At 41.7% G+C, this 18,995-nt stretch overlaps 1 protein-coding gene across 1 annotated transcript in view; it reads right to left on the reverse strand.

Annotated features, from left to right (window-relative positions):
• The window catches only part of LOC106548553 (uncharacterized), a 49,954-nt gene that overhangs the window by 20,372 nt on the left and 10,587 nt on the right, over positions 1-18,995 (reverse strand). The window contains exons 7-19 of the mRNA XM_087709391.1: positions 18,592-18,618; positions 18,287-18,331; positions 17,329-17,373; positions 15,663-15,716; positions 10,740-10,808; positions 9,581-9,649; positions 8,831-8,899; positions 5,735-5,803; positions 4,530-4,598; positions 4,375-4,443; positions 3,212-3,280; positions 1,960-2,031; positions 28-96 (exon numbers count right to left, since the gene is read on the reverse strand). Of these exons, the coding sequence (XP_087565517.1) occupies positions 28-96; positions 1,960-2,031; positions 3,212-3,280; positions 4,375-4,443; positions 4,530-4,598; positions 5,735-5,803; positions 8,831-8,899; positions 9,581-9,649; positions 10,740-10,808; positions 15,663-15,716; positions 17,329-17,373; positions 18,287-18,331; positions 18,592-18,618 (795 nt within the window). The remainder of the gene's footprint in view (positions 1-27; positions 97-1,959; positions 2,032-3,211; positions 3,281-4,374; positions 4,444-4,529; positions 4,599-5,734; positions 5,804-8,830; positions 8,900-9,580; positions 9,650-10,739; positions 10,809-15,662; positions 15,717-17,328; positions 17,374-18,286; positions 18,332-18,591; positions 18,619-18,995) is intronic.

Here is an 18,995-nt window from a genome sequence, read left to right on the forward strand (position 1 = left end):
AGAAACAATGAACATATAATTCCTTGCCTTTTCGCCCTGAATTCCAATTCCAGGAGCACCTTCTGGACCACGTGGGCCAGGCAAACCTGGTTCTCCCTGTAAGACAGCATAGTATAGGAGCATTAAATATTTTGGTATGGCATAGATATGAAGAGATGATGTCTCTGTGAATAAGGAAGTCCCTGGATGGCATCCTATAATACAGTATATCTTCGAGAAAAGGCACATATGTGCAATCTCACAATGCTTTTAATCAAGCACTTTTTATTTGCCATCACCGTGTATTCTTTAAAGATTTGGTGGATCCCATATATCATCTTCTACTTGCAACCTTCCTGTGTTTCCCCACCATTTATTCCATTTTTTTAACATATGAAAGAAAGATGGATTAGCTAATCGTGTCTTTTGACTGACTGCATGGCTAAAAGTTCTCTAAGAAGGAATAAATACCACCAGTCTCAGCCCACTTCTGTAATCTCTGAGTGTCATTGCTTAATCTTCCGTATAAAGCAAGTGCAAGAATTATGACAAGATGATGCATTGGAGGGTTGTGCAAGCAGTAAATCTTATATGTAATACACTGAGCAATATGACATAGAGATCTATATTATTTTTTTACTATATATTTACTTCGCACTGGGGAAGCATGGAAAAGACAAACGAGGAAACACAAACTTTAATGCAAAACATACATGTTACTTATTGTGTGCAAGACAACAATGCTAGTATAAAGGGGAGGAGCTACTGTCATGATGAGCCGAGGTGGCGCAGTGGTTAGGGTGCAGTACTGCAGGCCACTTCAGCTGACTGTTATCTGCAGTTCAGCGGTTCTAATCTCACCGGCTCAAGGTTGACTCAGCCTTCCATCCTTCCGAGGTGGGTGAAATGAGGACCCAGACTGTGGGGGCGATATGCTGACTCTGTCAACCGCTTAGAGAGGGCTGAAAGCCCTATGAAGCGGTATATAAGTCTAACTGCTATTGCTATTGCTATGATGTTGCAACAGACATTTACTATAGTAATTTCTGTGAATTGGTGGTTAGAATGGACAATTGTATTATCTATTTATTGGAGCCCATTTTCATCAGGAAGATGAATGTATGTAGGCACACCCAAGCACCTATTTGCAATTCCTTAAACTAAATGTGCTTCTCCTTTGCAGTTGGAGAGAACAGCTGTCTAATTCCAGGAAAATGTGGTGAACCAGAGATAAATCCTGCAGAAACTATGCAATGACAGTTACAAAATTTTGTTTTAAGTCCAAGGAATGAAGAAAACACTAGAAAGAAACTCCCATTGATTCAGACGTTATCTCCCAGGGATATAAGAGGGACGGAAGGGAAACAATAACACTTTCAAGATTCTGTGATGGTAGTTTGCATCAGTAGCTTTCCACATTCTTCTGGAATCCATGCCCTGATTCAGTCCACTTCAAAGGACTGAGAAAAAGTTGCAAGAGTTTTAAAGAGTTGTAGACAAATACCAGTAATTCCTTAAATGCCTGCATACACTCAAACACCTATTTGTCCTCAAATCCAGAGGGATGCGTCAGATAGTTATGTAGCTCATAGTTATGTCTGGGCTGTCAGACTCTTAAACACAACCACAATCACTCTACGCACACACGGAAATGCATGACTAATTTTTCTTTCTTTTTCTCTCTCTCCCACCCCCAATTACTTGCATAGGGATTATTCTTTATACTATTTATGTTGTTTGTATTTGTTGTCATGGATTTCACCAGTGAGGCTAAAACCAATTTCATTGTATACATGATATACAAGACAATAAAGGCTATACTATGTATAATGCCACAAAAGTCAGCTTCAACAAAACAAATATGTTGCAGTGGTACTTGTCTCAAGACAATCATGCATGCATTATTTTATATATTATACTTTTTTGTTTTATTTCTTATGGAAGGGCACTTTTTGCCTGTTTTAAAAATAGCAAGCAAACCTTTTGTCCTGGTGCACCATCTTCTCCTGGAAGCCCAGGTAATCCTGCCAAACCTGAAGTACCTGGCTCCCCCTTTTATAAAGGAGAAAGGGAAAAGTTGTTAAAAGAAACAGGACAGCCTAGATTTTATTTAATGCAGAACTGAAACGCGGACAGGCTGGGAAATGCATGCAAAAGATGACAGGCTTAGGAACACTCATTTAGTGATGATTCAAAATTATGACAGTACCAGGGGTGGATTTCAACTGATTCGCGGCGGTCCCCACGAACCGGTTGGTCGGCGAACCCGGAAGTAAGTAACTTCCAGGAATGGCGAAGGTCCCACCTGCCCGCCCGTGCTCCTTACCGGTCTTTGAAGGCTTCTGCGCTTCCATGCAGGCACATGGCACATACAGCACCTGCGCAATTCTCAGTGAGCAGCTGGATGGCACATACAGCGCCTGCGTGAGTCTCCGCGAGCAGCTGGAGCATCGCGCAGGTGCTAAGACGCATGCGTAAACTGCGCATGTACATGAGGACGCCGCCGCCCCCGTTCCAACCGAACCAGTTGGAACGGGATTAGCAACCCACCCCTGGAAAGTACTGAACACTAGTTATGACCAGGCCACAGTGGCCATCCCAGCACCCCTGTGGTCATATGATCATGATCTAGGTGCTTGACAATCAGCTTGCCCTTATGACCAGTTGCAGGGCCCTCTGATGATGTGATTACCTTTGGAGATCCGGAGGCTTTCCTGAAGCCTAGGGAGGGTGAAAACGGCCACCCCCGGCCCTCCGGAAGGCTGAAAATCAGATGGCCAGCACCTGCATGCGCACCGGAGCTGACAACTGGCGTGCCGGCAAATATGGCTCCACGTGCCACCTGTGGCACGCATGCCATAGGTAAGCCATCATGGGAATAGAGGTAGACATGTATAATTCACTATCATCAGCATATTGGTGATATTTATCCCTGAGAGAGATCATTGTCCACATTAAGAGCCAAGGTGGCACAGTGGTTCAATGCAGCACTGCAGGCTACTTCAGCTGACTGCAGTTCTGCAGTTCGGCTGTTCAAATCTCACCGGCTCAAGGTTGACTCAGCCTTCCATCCTTCCGAGGTGGGTAAAATGAGGACCCGGATTGTTGGGGGCAATATGCTGACTCTGTAAAACCGCTTAGAGAGGGCTGAAAGCCCTATGAAGAGGTATATAAGTCTAACTGCTATTGCTATTGCTATTTTAAATGCTCAATATTTTAAGGACTACTATACCTTTGCACCGGGTTCTCCAAGGCCTCTTTCCCCTGGAGCTCCAGTTTCTCCTGGTAAACCCTGATCACCCTTAAACAACAATTGTTTTGCAATAGAGTTAGAAACCTTGATGTTAGCCAGGCCAGATGCTAATTCCCTCAACACAAGGAAAAAGGGACGCTGCCACTATTCAACTCCATGGCCCAAGTTATCAGATTATAGAGCTCCCCATCCCATTTCCTTCCCACACTACACAACTTGTTCCCTGTGAAATCCAAATGGGTTCCTATTCTTTCTGACTTTAGTAAAGGCATCAAATTTCATTTCTTTTCCTTTTTTAAAACTTTTTATTTTGTTTGTACAAACTTCACATCTTTGCAACACACTACATTTTTTAAAACATATTTGTTGTGATTCTTTTATCTATACAAATAAATCTTTTATAACTACAAGTTTATGTATATGTGCATTTATATTATTTCATACATTTTTTTTTCATTCTATATATAATATTCTATATATTCTATGTATAACAGACTTTACTACATTTGAGTCATTTTGTATAATATTTATTTGCTACAGTCTATCTCGTATTTCTATCTTTTAATAATTTTCCGGGTGTGTAGTTGCTTATTAAGTTGTTGATCTTTCTTCCTTTCTTTTTTGCTTTCCTGCTCCCCCCACTTCCTCTAGCCAACTTGTTCCTAGTGAAATCCAAATAGGTTCCTGTTCTTTCTGACTTTAGTAAAGGCATCACAGTTTACTTTTATATTTCATTTCTTTTCCTGTTGACTCCTTTGAGCACTCTTTTGGTCTGGAAAGCTGGGATAGTGTCCATTAGATAAATAATGTATCCCCCCCATATATATATATATATATATATATATATATATATATATGTATGTATGTATGTATGTATGTATGTATGTATGTATGTATGTGTATGTGTGTATATATATATATATATATATATATATATATATATATATATATATATATATATATATATATATATATATATATATATATATATATATATATATATATATATATATCATAAATTAGCTTAAAGCTGGAAATGGATGGGCTCTTTCAGAACATGAAGAGGAAGATTGGTCTATTTAAAATTATTTGATCTAAAAATATCTAGCCAAGACATTTCTGTTAGGGTCGAACGTACACACCTTGGGCCCAGGTAATCCCTGTCCAGGTGGCCCTCTTGGTCCTAGAGGTCCTTTGGGGCCTTCTACTCCCTAGGAAATAAATTATATTAATGCATAGGAGCCATTACGATGACCATAAGAACAGTTTTAAAACCTTGGGCTTGTACCCAACTTACTTTCTCGCCTTGAATCCCAATTCCAGGTAATCCAATAGGTCCAGGCAGACCAGGGGGACCTATTTCACCCTGATAAATAGAGATGGGTTAGTTACTACCCTGAAAACAAGACCTCCCCGGATAATAAGCCCAATTGAGCTATTGAGTGCATGCTCTGAACTAAGCCCACCCCTGATAATAAGCCCTCCCTGAAAATATTGCAACACAACAGCAGCCATGAGGTGACCACGCTCGCCACCTCCTGCACCTCAAAAATAATAAGGCTTCCCCGAAAATAAGGCCAAGTGTTTATTTCGGGGGTCAAAAGAAAATAAGACCCTGTCTTATTTTCGGGGAAACACGGTAAGACAGGCAGACCCTTGAGCTATCCTAGAAGTAACTGAAATCTTCACTGCAAGCAATTTGCATAGTATCAGTACAGATAAGCTGTACTATAATTTATTATGATCCAAATAGAGGTGAGTGGCAGGCACTCTATTTTTTAAAAACCACAATTAACCCAAAGTTAATAGGTATGTTTCTCGGGAGTTGAAAGGCATGTGCAATTGTTCTTTCTTTTTCTTCTAAAACTTAACTTTCCCACAGAATAACAGCTGCTTCATTTCGATTTACCATTTACTAGAAGAAAATGCTAAAATAGATGGATTGGATATAAATCTACCAGCTCACTATAGCACTGTCCAACATTCACTGAAAAGTTATAGTTATAGTTATAGTTTTATTGATTTGTATGCCGCCCACTCCCGAAGGACTCCGGGCGGCTTACAATAAAACAAGGGAGGGGGAATAATACACAAACAACATTAAAATATAAAACAGTCACAATCTCCGGGGGGCTGGATATTTCGAGAGCCCCCCGGCCTGCTGGAGCAGCCAGGACTTAACAGCTTTGTGGAAGGCCGGGAGGGTAGTAAGGGTCCGGATCTCCACGGGAAGATCGTTCTAGAGGGCTGGCGCTGCAACGGAGAAGGCTCTCCCCCGGGGAGTCGCCAGCCGATATTGGCTGGCCGATGGAATCCGGAGGAGACCTAACCTGTGTGATCGAATCAGTCTATGGGAGGTGATTGGCAGGAGGCGGTCTCTCAGGTACCCAGAAAAATAAAACCAATCTCTTTGTTTTGCTTCATTGTACCTTTTGAGCCTATCAGTCAGGGCATTCAAGTTTATTTGGATGCAGTGAATCCCTTGGCACTTTTAGTACTTACCTTTTCACCCTTTATGCCAATGCCTGGTTGGCCGCGGGGTCCTTTTGGACCTTCAAAACCACGGTCTCCCTGAATGGGGAAAACAAAATTATGTGGTAATTATCCATTAAAAGTGAGATGTTGGATAAACAGATGGCTACATGGGCAGGATTTTACTTTGTCCAAATGGACAAACCCCAAAGCCTTCTCCCCGAGTCAGCAAAAACATAGGTGGCCATAAATTGTGCCCCTCTGAAGGCCAAGTTCTAATCTGCCTGAGTAACAAGGATGGTGAGTGATGCTGTTCTTACAAATTTCCTGTCAAACACTCCTCACTTTGTTTCCTTTCTACCAAACATCATAGTTGGCAAAAATGCATCCCTAATCTCTCTTACTAAACAAGAGTTAGGCTTGTTACACATGTAAGGGTGTGGGAGGAACAAGTATTAACAGACAGCTAATTCAGAGAGTTTAGCCATCTGTCAAAACTTGCCCTGGTTTTTCAAAAAAAAAAAAATGTTTTCTTAGATGCATTTAGAGGAAGCCCAGTTAGGAGTTGATTCAGAATAGAGTTGATTCAGAATATACCCATAGAGCATTAAAGGAGTTCTTTTAAATTTAGAAGTCTACATCAATATTTAAATGAATAAGAAGCTGGCCTTTGGAGTGATGGTAGTTAAAGGTAAAGGTTTCCCTCGCACATATGTACTAGTCCTTTCTGACTCTAGGAGGCAGTGCTCATCTCCGTTTCAAAGCCAAAGAGCCAGCACTGTCTGAAGATGTCTCTGTGGTCATGTGTCCGGCATGACTAAATGCTGAAGGTGCACAGAACACTCTTACCTTCCCACCAAAGGGGTTCCTATTTTTCTACTTGCATGTTTACGTGCTTTCGAACTGCTGGGTTGGCAGAAGCTGGGACAAGTAATGGGAGCTCACTCCATTACACGGCACTAGGGATTCGAACTGCTGAACTGCTGACCTTTCTGATCGACAAGCTCAGCCTCTTAGCCACTGAGCCACTTGATGGTAGTTAGAAAGTCATTTAATCTTCCAACCGCTACCCTCTTTCCAGCATTGCTGTTTTTACAGCTATTTTAAAATGTGGGTTTATCATCCCTTGGAAAGAATGGGAAACCACTTAGATGAAGCAGCTAAGACAGTAGAGTGGAACGAGACATAGGATGGATAAAGACAAGCTAGATTTCCTTGGAGCTGAATGAGGCACCGGTAACTAATTTCTAGGCAATTGAGAACATGAAAAGAAGCCTGTCTGTTCCCCAAGTCTCAGTGATCTTTTCCTTCTTTGGTTGCTGCCATGCTGGAATCCCAGCTTGGAACCCCAGATTCCTCAGATGCCAACACTGTGAACACTGCTGGGTTTAATCATTCCAACAGGAAACAGGAGCAAGTAACTCCTATTATTCTTGCTGGGAAGTGTATATAGGATCCAAAATCCACTACCCTCTTATCTCTTTCTGGCATCCATCATGTCCAGACTTCAGTTTCATCAGTATTGGTACTTTTCCTCCCCATAAATACTATGCCTTTACTACTTGTAGAATGCCTTTCATTCCAATAAAACCCATTGTTTTTCCCAATGGCAACTTGGATGTTGCGTCTGTAGGGTAGATATCTGGCTGTATTACACTGCGCAATTTCCAAATGGAGCATAGAAGTAACTTGAAGCATTTGATATTAAAGATATACAGACTTTTTATATGTCTTATGCTTGCCTGTGACGCTTCTGCATGTCTCCACAATGCTCCAGCTGCTCGGCGGAGCATTGCGCAGATGCCGTACGCTCTGTGGGCGGAAGCACCAAAAGCTTAAAGCACAGGTAAGGAGCGAGGGCGGGTGGATGGATCCTCTGGAGCACCGTACCGGAACGGTATCCGGTGCTCTGGGCTGTCTCCGGTATGCCCGTACTGGAGCGTACCGCCTGCAACTCACCACTGAAGTGAGTATAAAAATAGTGGCAATCCAAAAGTGTTCATAATTACATTATTGATATTGCTTTTTATGCTAAACTAGCTGACAACCCAGCATAGCCTGGGTATGTATTTATTTCGATCCTATATTAGAGGGAGCCCCCTTGTTGATTATTGTAAAGCCATTACCATGGCAACTCCACTGTGCTGTACAGTAGAAGCCATTGTAAGGCACAGCAGGTTGTTACTTAATTTGAATCCAAAATGCACACTATCACTCTCAAAAGCACTGTGACTTTATACTATAGATATAATTCAGTCCTTTTCATTTTAGTGGCCCAGACATTCCACACTCTCCAACCGAGAGTGTTAAGGATGTCTTACCCCCCACAGTATTTTTTTTCCAGAGTCATCTGTGTACCAAGTTTGATTGAAATTGTTCAAGGCGTTCCAGAGTTATGCTGGAACACACAACACAACACACACACACACACACACACACACACACACACACACACACACACACACAGCGCCATTTAGATAGATGATAGATAGATGATAGATAGATAGATAGATAGATAGATAGATAGAATTTTTTGCTGATAAATAAATGAAGGGAGATTATATAGATCTATTTCAAGCTATTTAGGTCTCATCAGCTAACCATACCCTTACTGGGATTTGACTTTTGCTATTTCACATGTTAGGCAATTATAATAACCTCTGAGCCACAAGCTCTCCTCCCTTATCAGCTGAGCCAGGGGAATGATTAAACGTTTTGTCAAGGTACCTGGTATGTCCCAAATTTGCAGTAAGAGAGAGAGAGAGAGAGGGAGGGAGGGAGGGAGGGAGGGAGAGAGAGAGAGAGAGAGGGAGAGGGAGAGGGAGAGGGAGAGGGAGAGAGAGAGATTGCTTCCTTTTGGCTTCTTCTGCAGCCTGGTCCCATTCCCTAAATCAACCCCAGATTATGGGGGTGAATAGGGCTTGTAAAAAATGACTTTGTGAAAAGCAAATTCCTCCCTTGTCCCCAGTACCATTGAGAAAAATCTCTGTACCATTTATGAATTGTGGGACAAAATTAAAACCTAATTCTTCATATACATTCAAATGTAGAAATGCCAAATTGTAAAAAAAAACACAACGATATTTATTTAAATGCCACAAGATTAAGGAAAAAAAACAATTGCACCTTTGGTCCTGGAAGCCCTTCTCCTTCTGATCCTCGCTCTCCCTGAATACCTTGGGGTCCTTGAGTGCCCTGTAAAATATGTTTTAAAAGCAATTCAGAAAACTATGAAAATCAACCGCAGATCAGCCAAAATGTGGATTTTATTTATCTCTGTGGTTGGAGTCTAGTTTCAACCCGCCACAGATTACAAGCATCAAGATGAATTCACACACACACACACACAAAATGAATTCACAAACTGTGAATTCACAAACTTGAACTATGAACTGCAGCAACAAAATATATCAAACTACGGTAATTCCATGTTTTCCATGACAGCACCCAATAAGCATCTTAACAACGTGAGGACCCACCAGCAATAATCCTTCAATACAATGAAAGCTGAGCTCGGCTTCAGTAATGGAGTCTTATTAGATCACACCAAGGTGTGCTTGAAGTTTCCAACGCTCGTAATTTGTAACATTCTTAGAAAAGATTTCCACCTCAGTATTTATTGAAGAGTTCTAACACATTTATAAGCATCATCATAAGTTTGAATGGTCAGTACATGAAAGGTCATGAGTCAAGAACTAAATATAAATGGAAGACATTATAATTCTTCCATTTACATTACTATATAAATGGAAGACATTCAACTATGCTCTTCATTTTACACCAGATTTGAGTGTTGCATGTTATTTTCAGAAAATCTTATTTTCATATTGTTTTCAACTCTTCCCTTCCTAAAATTTCCTGAGGTTTAATACATACCGGTAAACCTGGTTCCCCGATACCAGGTGGGCCAGGTGGGCCTGGTCTGCCTGTCAAGCCAATGTCTCCCTTCAAAAACAGAAATGTTATATTTGAATCGAAGAAAATACAGTTCATTAGACATATATAGTATTCTTATTTTTGTTGTAATCTCCTTGGGAGTGTGAGAAGGAATTGAAACAAATATTATGTCAGGACTTCATGCATGGCAATCAAATGATACGGCTAATAAAACAATTCATAATCATTTACATTTGTACTACCTGAAAAAACTTTTAGAAACTTTAGATACTTTTGGATATATATCAGTGGTGCAATTCAGCTGGTTCCATCCGGGCTAACTGGTAGCGGTAGCGGTGGGAGGCTCCGCCCACCCACCCAGATGTCATCATGTCCCATTTGTGACACTCTGTGCATGCGTAGAAAGTTCTGCGTATGTACGGAGGTGGCACATGCGCTCACATTTGCGAAGGTAAGTTGATTTCACCCTTGATATATACTGTATTGTGTAGTGAGCTTTAGTAGGCAAGAAGCAGACCAGCATAGATACAAAAGCATTTATTGACTCAAAACTGGCACTGAGGAACTGCAGACAAATCCCTGTAATTTATTCCCCTCAGCCCACAAGGCCTCAACCAATCATAATCCTTGAAAAAGCCTGCCCAAATATGAATGTTCTATATTTCCCTCCAAAAACAGTTGGAGTTAACAGTTAGGGTAATCTAAAGCAGTGTTTTTCAACCACTGTGCCGTGGCACACTAGTGTGCCGTGACATAGTGTAAGGTGTGCCGTGGGAAAATTACTTTATATATAGTCAATATAGGCACAGAGTTAATTTTTTAAACATTTTCTAATGGTGGTGTGCCTCGTGATTTTTTTCATGAAAAAAATGTGCCTTTGAACAAAAAAGGTTGAAAAACACTGATCTAAAGGTTAGCTTCACTTAGTAGGGCTTAAGACAACTATATATATTCAACACATAGCATACTGTATATCCAAAAGTATTTAAATTTTCTAAAAGTAATACAAAGGCATTTGTATTAGTTGATTTTTTATTTATTTATCGACATTTATTATTAATCTCTACTATTTCAACTGCATCTCCTCTTTTGTTTCTTTGTACAAGAGGAATCTATGATTGACTGGCATTTTTTTTACCTTTGGGCCAGGTAATCCGACTCCTGTTTCTCCAGTCAATCCAACAGGGCCTGGGAGGCCTCTTTCACCCTTAAAAGGTAAAAGAAATCAATTTCTTTAATTATATTGATGAGATTTTAAGGAAGGTAGGCTGTCTCTTTCCTTTTCAAAGGAGATAATTGCAGATTAAATCACCATGCTTCAATTAATTATAATTATTTTCTGGAGTGAAAGGGGTGAGACTTAGCAATGGGGCAAAAGATATTGCAAAAATGGAGAGCCTATATAAACTTGAGAAAATAGAACAGAAAATAGAAACTTAGCAAAAAAACAACAACCCACAATTATCATTTGGTTTTCAAAACTTTTCTAAATGCTGTACTGCAGTTCTAGAGCATAAACCAGGGGTGGGTTTCAACTGGTTCGTGGCGGTCCCCACGAATCGGTTGGTCGGCGAACCCAGAAGTAAGTAACTTCTGGGAACGGCGAAGGGCCCACCCACCCGCCCGTGCTCCTTACTGGTCTTTGAAGGCTTTTGTGCTTCCACGCAGGCGCATGGCACATACAGCGCCTGCGCGATTCTCCGCGAGCAGCTGGATGGCACATACAGCGCCTGCGCGAGTCTCTGTGAGCAGCTGGAGCATCGCGCAGGGGCTAAGACGCATGCGTGAACTGCGCACGTGCATGAGGACGCCGCCGGCCCTGTTCCAACCGAACCGGTTGGAACGGGATTAGCAACCCACCCCTGGCATAAACATATTTTAGATGAACATGTATACATAGTATATATCATAGACACATACAGGGGTGGGCTTCAAAAATTTCAGCAACGGATTCTCTGCCTGGTTGCTGGGTGGGTGGCCATGGTGGGCATTGTCTAGTTGGCCTCCTGCACCATGGCAGGGGATGCGTTTTCGCCTTCCCCAGGCTCCGGAGGCTTTCCTCAAGCCTCTGGGAGGGTATTCTGACCCCCCCTCTTCATACAACAAAGCACGCTGAGACAAAGATACTTCAAGGATTTATTAACACACAGACTAGACCTTGGCAGCAATCCAGCACAGACCAGACCTTGGCAGCAATCCAGCACAGACTGACCGTGGCAACAATCCTGCCAAGATAGCCATGATAGCTTCTCCAGCTCTAGTAAATACGTTGATTCCTGTGACAAGCTTGTGGAAAGCCATTCCTTTTATAGTCTTGAGAGGAGCCTAATTACCACCAGCTGAGTTCCATTATCTCCTGTAACTGTGTAACTGTTCTTTACGCCTATTAGCCCTCCGTTGCCAGGCATCCAGGACCAACTCCCTTGTCTCCTCCCCACTGCTCCAATGCATGACGTCAGGATCACACTCCCTTGTCTCCTCCCCACTGCTCCAAGGCTTGACTTCGGGAGCACACTCCCTTTGGCTCTCACCACTGCTGCAGGCCTCAGGTGCCTCCTGGTGGCCAACCAGCCTCTCTGCGCCCTGCTCGGAGTCGGAACCTTACCTAGGGTCCTCCACATCTTCCAGAGCTGACTCATAGGGCTCCTCGCTATCGGAGTCTGATGGCAGCTCCAACGGCTCCTGCTGGGCCACAACAGAGGGTAAAAACTGCCTCTCTGTAGGCCTTCCGGAAGCCAGAAACTGGCCAGTTTCCAGCTTCCCGGAACTTCTGGGAGGCCCATTTTTCCCCCTGCCTGAGTCTCCATGCGGCCCCTGCACTTATCTCGCATTCAAAATGGGCCACGTGGAGACTCCTGGGAGGGGCAAGATGGGAGGGGCAGGGCGGGGTGGGATTTGGAGGTTCTCCGAACCAGCCATAATGTTAGCTACGGATCTTCCCGAACCTGGCCAAACCCATAGCAGTCCACCCCTGGACACATATATACAAACAACACATATCATAGAGAAATCTATGCACAACCAAGCATTTTGGAACATGCAGGAAATAGTTGTAATTTTCATTCTTTTTTTAAAGTCATAGATTGATGTGAAAATAAGATAGAATGATGTAGCAATAGCAATAGCCCTTGGAGTTATATAATGCAATCCAATGTGTGGATGGATTTGGGGGATGAGGGGACAAGAAGATGCTACCTAGCCAGTGGTGAGTCCCTACCAGTTCGGATCAGTTCGGCCAAACCGGCAGTGGTTTGCTGGCCTGGATCACTGGAACTGGCAGCGATCCAGGCCTCCTACGCCCCTGAACCAATTCCCCAGTCAGTGCCATCAGCACCGCCATCTTGTTTTTCAGTTCTGCGCATGCACAGAACAATTTTAATTGCACTGCGCATGTTTGTGCACGCAAAGCATGCACACAAGCAAACTGACAATAGTGTGGGCCGGAACCCATTCCTGTACCTAGCAAACAATCAAACAAGAGAGGCAGGAGACTCCAAAAGATTAACAGTCAAAGGAAGAAATTTAGGAAGGACTCGTCCTAATTGTTGGGGCAGTTAAAAGTGGCAATGGGAAGTTTCTACCTTCAGATTTGCAGGATTTTGTTAATGTGGCTTTAAAAATAACATAAAATGAGTCGTATTTCCTGTCTGATTTACCTATGAGGGCTGACACATGGCTTTTAAGGATATGCGATGGACCAGAATTAGATCAACTTTGTGGTGTCCTCTGTTGCAGCTCCCCCTAAATTTCAACTAAACTAGGCTAATTTCTAAATTCAGAAATTGCAAAATTCACCAGCCTCTTTGGCTCTTTTTATATATGGTAAAAATATCCACGTGCGAAGATTTTAGTGTATTTATGTATCTGCATAAATATTGCTTTTGTGTAGTGTTCTATTACCGTACAGAGTATTTTGGAAGAGGAGTGGCACAGTGGCCTAGAGGCGGAGCTCCCACCTCACAATCAGGAGGCTGTGAGTTCAATCCTAAGTAGAGGCAGATATTTCTATCTCTGGGCATGATGAGAATATATCTGCACATTGGCAACAGGAAGGGCATCCAGCTAGTAAACACCTCCATTCAGTTGCCCAGACTCAACGCTGCAAGGGATTATGGGGTTGTTAAAAGATGATGATGATGATGACAACAGTGGTTTGGAAGAGAATTTGACCTACAGGTAGTCCTCAGTTAACAACTGAGACCGGAATTGCCATTATTATGAGATATGACAATAAAGTGCAATGTCACACGATCATGCTGCTTGGTGACACCTATTAAAGACATTCCTGGCTACCGTGATTTACCAAACCACTGCAGGTTATTAAGTGAGAATGTAACATGGTCAACATTTGCAACACCTGCTGGCTTCCCCACTGGCTTTGCTTGTAGGAAGTCAGCAAAAAAAGTATAGCAAATAGTGATCAAGTGACCATGGGGATCACAGGTAGGTTCCTACCAGTTCAGACCTACCAGTTTGGCTGAGTAGATAGTAACTCGGCCTGCCACACCTCCGAACTGGTTCTCTCGGCGGTACTGTAGACACCACCATCTTGTTTTTTGCTTCTGCACATGCGCAGAAGCTTTATTTAGTACTGCGCATGCACGCATAGCAGGACGCATACAGTGCGTCCCTCAGCAAACCAGTAGTAGCAGCAGCCAGAACCCACCCCTGATGGGGATGCTGCGCCGGGCAGAATTCCGAGGAACCACTGTAAGTACCACTCACTCAGCTCTGTTCGAACAGTCGACGAATGAGTGGTTGTTAAACAAGGACCGCCCATATACAATAAATAAAATAACTATGAAATAAGAGGGAAATAAGGTCACAAGTAAGCTTTGCAACAACTATGTTACCATAACATTTATACATGAAATAGGAAAATTCTTAATGGAGTTCAGAAACCAGGTATGTGTTCCATTACCATGAAAACTGTGTTTTCTAAAGAATTCAAATATGACACCAAAGTGGAAGAAAACAGTTATGTGAATCCACTTCTTAGTATGCATATAGAGCAACGTGGTACGGAGAGGTGCCCTGGAGCTAAATAGTTTTCTTGTACTTTAAAGAAGAAGAAAAAATCATAAATCATACAAAGTCTCAACAAGATGTTTTTTAGGAGCTGAGCTTTTATAGTTCCCTGAGGCTTGAAGCCATACCAAAGGTTCAAATGAACTGAAGTGTGTCTTAAAGAGGATTTTGATGTTATGGAATATCGTCAACACTTCTGTTTGTGCAGCTTGATCTTCTATTTACAAGCAGCAGTGAAAGAGTGGATTCTTGCTGTTTGATGAACCTCTGCTGTGACTTTGCAGGAACATTTTTTTCAGTTTAACTATGGTAGCTAGAATCAGTAGCGGAGGAAACAGAACAGGATTGTAAAACCTCCATTCAGTGGACTACTTGGGGAAGAGAATATCTGTTATTTATTTGTTTCTTTCTTTCTTTATCAAATATATTTATCTGTTAATTAATTGGCCAATGCCTAATCAACCATTAAACTGGAGAATATAAGACACAAATGACAGAAATGTCATTAATGACATAAATGGACACAAATGATATCATGATGCCTTCATTGAAACATAACCAAGCCATAATGTCTGAAACATAAGCCCATTAGAAATAAAAACAGGGCTTTTTATTAAAAAGTAGTATTTCAGAGCAATTATCGTATTTCAATAATGGACATGGAGAGAGTAAGCAGCGACCTCTGAAAATGCCAATTAGGAAAAATTTCACAGAACGTTTTAAGCAGCAGACAAGTTCTCCACAAATTTGAAACCCGTTGTCCCTTTTAAACCGCACTTCTAGAGTTATGTTTAAAATCAAGGAGCTTCCAGGTTGTTGTTATTATTTATTTATTTAGGTACAACATTTATATAGCTGCCTATTTTGTAAGAAACTCTGGGCAGCTCTGAGCTCAGGGTGTTCGGTTTTCCCCTTTTTCTAGGAGCGCTTTAATCCAAGGGCTAGGAATCAATCACATGCTTCCAAAGATTATAAATGTAAGTGAGATGTTTTATGCTGCTGAAAATCAGCGAATGATGATTAGAATGCTTGCCTTTGATCCTTGTACTCCTTCAGGTCCTTGATCTCCAGGCACTCCTTGGGGGCCCTGTTAAAATATTGAAACCATGATATAGATCTTCAAAGCCTTTAGGTAAGATGATAGATAAACAAGGATATGATCAACTGACTGCAGTAGACAGTAATAGTTGAGTAGTTAGATCATTTATCTGTATATCTGAAAATTGGTAATATTCGCACAGCAGTGTTAACTTCTATCTCAAATTGTAAATTAATTTAAAAAAATAAACAGTGTAGTCCTGGCAATAGCTTAATAAGGGTCAACAAGGGAACAATGTTGGTATCAGCAGTGCAGAGGTGGGTTCCTACCAGTTCGCACCTATTCGGTAGAATCGGTTCATCAAATCTACCCAACCGGTTAGAAGAAGTTCCACCAGTGGACCCAGAAAGCAGGCCACACCTACAGAAGAGGTTCCAAAAATTTTTGAAACCCACCACTGGTCCTTGGATATGATTATTCTACACTATCATGCTCATATTTATAAAAATCAGTGCCTCTGTGAAAGGTAAGGATGACTACTGCGTTTGTGGTGCAATCAGAACATTGCGTGTGTTGAAGTTGTTTTAACGCAAACCAAAGATGCCTTTTAAAAAACAAGTTGACATCATATTCCTTTGCATGCCAGTGCTGTGTGTGAGGTAATTTAAGGTGGTTTTGACAAGTGTCGTTGGCATCTTCATATCGGGTCATATGGGTGGCAAGCCACTCCCATCTGGTCACATGGGTGGCAAGCCACTCCCACAAAGGAGGCCACACCCACATAGTAGGTTCGAACAATTTTTGAAACCCACTACTGCAGCAGTGTTACCTTCTTTCAGTGATTAGACTCCTGCTAATGGTCTGGATGGATCTTCTGAAATAGTTGTGTCTTTCTGGGATAACTATATATATATATTTAGCTGTCCAGAGTTACCTTATCAGTGAGATGGGCAGCATATAACTTTAATAAATATAAATAAATAAACTATATTTGGAAAAAAAAACATTTGTTACTGCAGGTGAGAGAAAAAAGGGAGGGAAAAAAGTCCATGAGAGGCCATTAAATGAAGAGGGAGGGTGTAGGGGTGTGGTCAGGATGGGCATGACCAGCTCGATGTCATTTGTGTTGGGGGTACCTCTGGCAGCCTGAGTGCGCTGCCAGTGAAAATGGAGCTTGGGGAGGCCAAGTGCGGCCCACCCAAGCTCTGTTTTTGTTGGCAGAGTGTTGCAGGAGGCCATGGCAACAAAAAACGGAGCTTGGGAGGGCCATGTCCAGCCTCATGGGCTTCATTTTTGCTGGCACAGACACTGTGGGCTGGTCGATCGTGGTTTCCAGGGTGGCTCTACGGGTCAGATCTAAGCACCCTGTGGGCCAGATCTGGCCCACGGACCTTGAGTTTGACACCCCTGCTGTAGAAGAAATATCTTTTGTAGATGACATGGAAAATAGCTTCATGATGTGACATTTGCATCATCCCCACTAATCAACTCTATTCTGATAATAGTACAATTAAAAATAAATAAATTATGCGGCAACAAACTTCGTTATAAAATTACTAGTCTTCAAGTTACAATGGCAATTGGGATCAGGATTAAATCTGAAGGGACAGAGAAGAGTGGAATGCCGCACAATCTTAGCAGATTTTCTAGTCTCTATTACCTGTAGTCCTCGGGGACCTCTTGGACCACCTGGGCCTTCTGGACCCTACAAGAGAAGAGACGACATTAGGAAGCTGCTTTTGACCAACTCAAGGTGTCAGTCTAACCCAGTGTTTCTCAACCTTGGCCACTTGAAGATGTCTGGACTTCAACTCCCAGAATTCCCCAGCCAGCATTCGCTGGCTGGGGAATTCTGGGAGTTGAAGTCCAGACATCTTCAAGTGGCCAAGGTTGAGAAACACTGGTCTAACCAACTCCATAGTGTTTGCACTGATTGGTGGCAGCTGCCCAGAGATCGAGGAAGACATTTTTGCAGGCCTGCTACAGATTGTTAATGTTAAGGCAACTAATTTAAAAACTAATTGATACCATTTTATTCTTTACACCCATTGAAAATATTCCTACCCCAACTGTCCTCTCTTTCCTAATCATATTAACACAATAATAATCTATGGATTTTAGGATTGGACTACCTCTACATTAACTCTATGTACCCCCAAAATAAGACCCAATTGGAAAATAAGCCCTAGCATGATTTTGCAGGGTGCACACAATGTAAGCCCTGCCCCAAAAATAAGCCCCACTTAAAATTGTCAACCAGACAGACGTATTTAGTACTGTATTTTCCCCAAAACAAGACCTAACCAGAAAATAAGCCTCAATGCATCTTTGGGAGCAAAAATTAATATAAGACCCAGTCTTATTTTTGAGGAAACATGGGTAGATCATATCTCCTTATCTTTTTTCAATTTAATTTAATTCAATTTATTTTGTCAAGAAGGTATAGGATAACAGCTATTGGTATAAACATAATTATGAATACAGGAAATGGATATGGATAAGTGGGGACAGTAGGACATGGATGATACGCTTATGCATTTTGTCTTCTTTTTTCATCTTCTTTCCACACCCTTTCTTTTCCATCTCTCTTCCCAGTTAAATCTGTGACAGTTACTTACTCGGTCTCCTTTTATGCCCGGTGTTCCACATTCACCTCTTTCACCCTGAGATGTAAAAAGGGCAGTTCATATTATCTCTGCATTAAAAGACAATGGCAAACAACTTTCCTTCACTGCAAGATTTCCACCCTCTCCCCTTTATATTTTCTTGTTGGAAACATGTTTAAGATTTTACAAAGAAAGGAAAATGTGGGATATACAATTCATTAATTAATAAATATTCCAACCTTCGTCTTTAAATTCAGTAACTCAGCTGTTATTGGCATGCAACAAATAGAGGATACAAGAAGGTGAGAAATCCATACCTTTTCTCCTTTGTATCCAGATTTCCCCTAACAGAAAGAAGTGAAATATCTTTTAACTAAATTAGTACAGGCACTTACTAGCCAAAAAAGTGTAGGACCAACACTAGGGAAGGGTATTTATTAATTTAAAATGTATATCTGTCTTGGGGTAAGGAAGCCAGTGGTTGGCACTTCTTTTACTTGATTTTTTTACTTTATTTTTATTTGGTGAACTCAATCCAGTGCTTTGGGGAAAGTGGGGGTGCAATGCACAGTGGCTCTGAGTCTCTAGCATCAGACCTCCCGAAAAGCCACTGAAAAGTTGTACAGAGGGTTAATGCTAAGCTTCAGTCACCATTTTTCCCTCGCGTTTTTTTTTTTTACAAAGCAGTATCTAAGCTCCTGAATAAAATAAAAGGATATTG

Source organism: Thamnophis sirtalis, unplaced genomic scaffold (assembly GCF_051295495.1).
Source record: "Thamnophis sirtalis isolate CommonGarterSnake01/CBP01778 unplaced genomic scaffold, rThaSir2_p1.2 scaffold_1, whole genome shotgun sequence".
Lineage (NCBI taxonomy): Eukaryota > Metazoa > Chordata > Lepidosauria > Squamata > Natricidae > Thamnophis > Thamnophis sirtalis.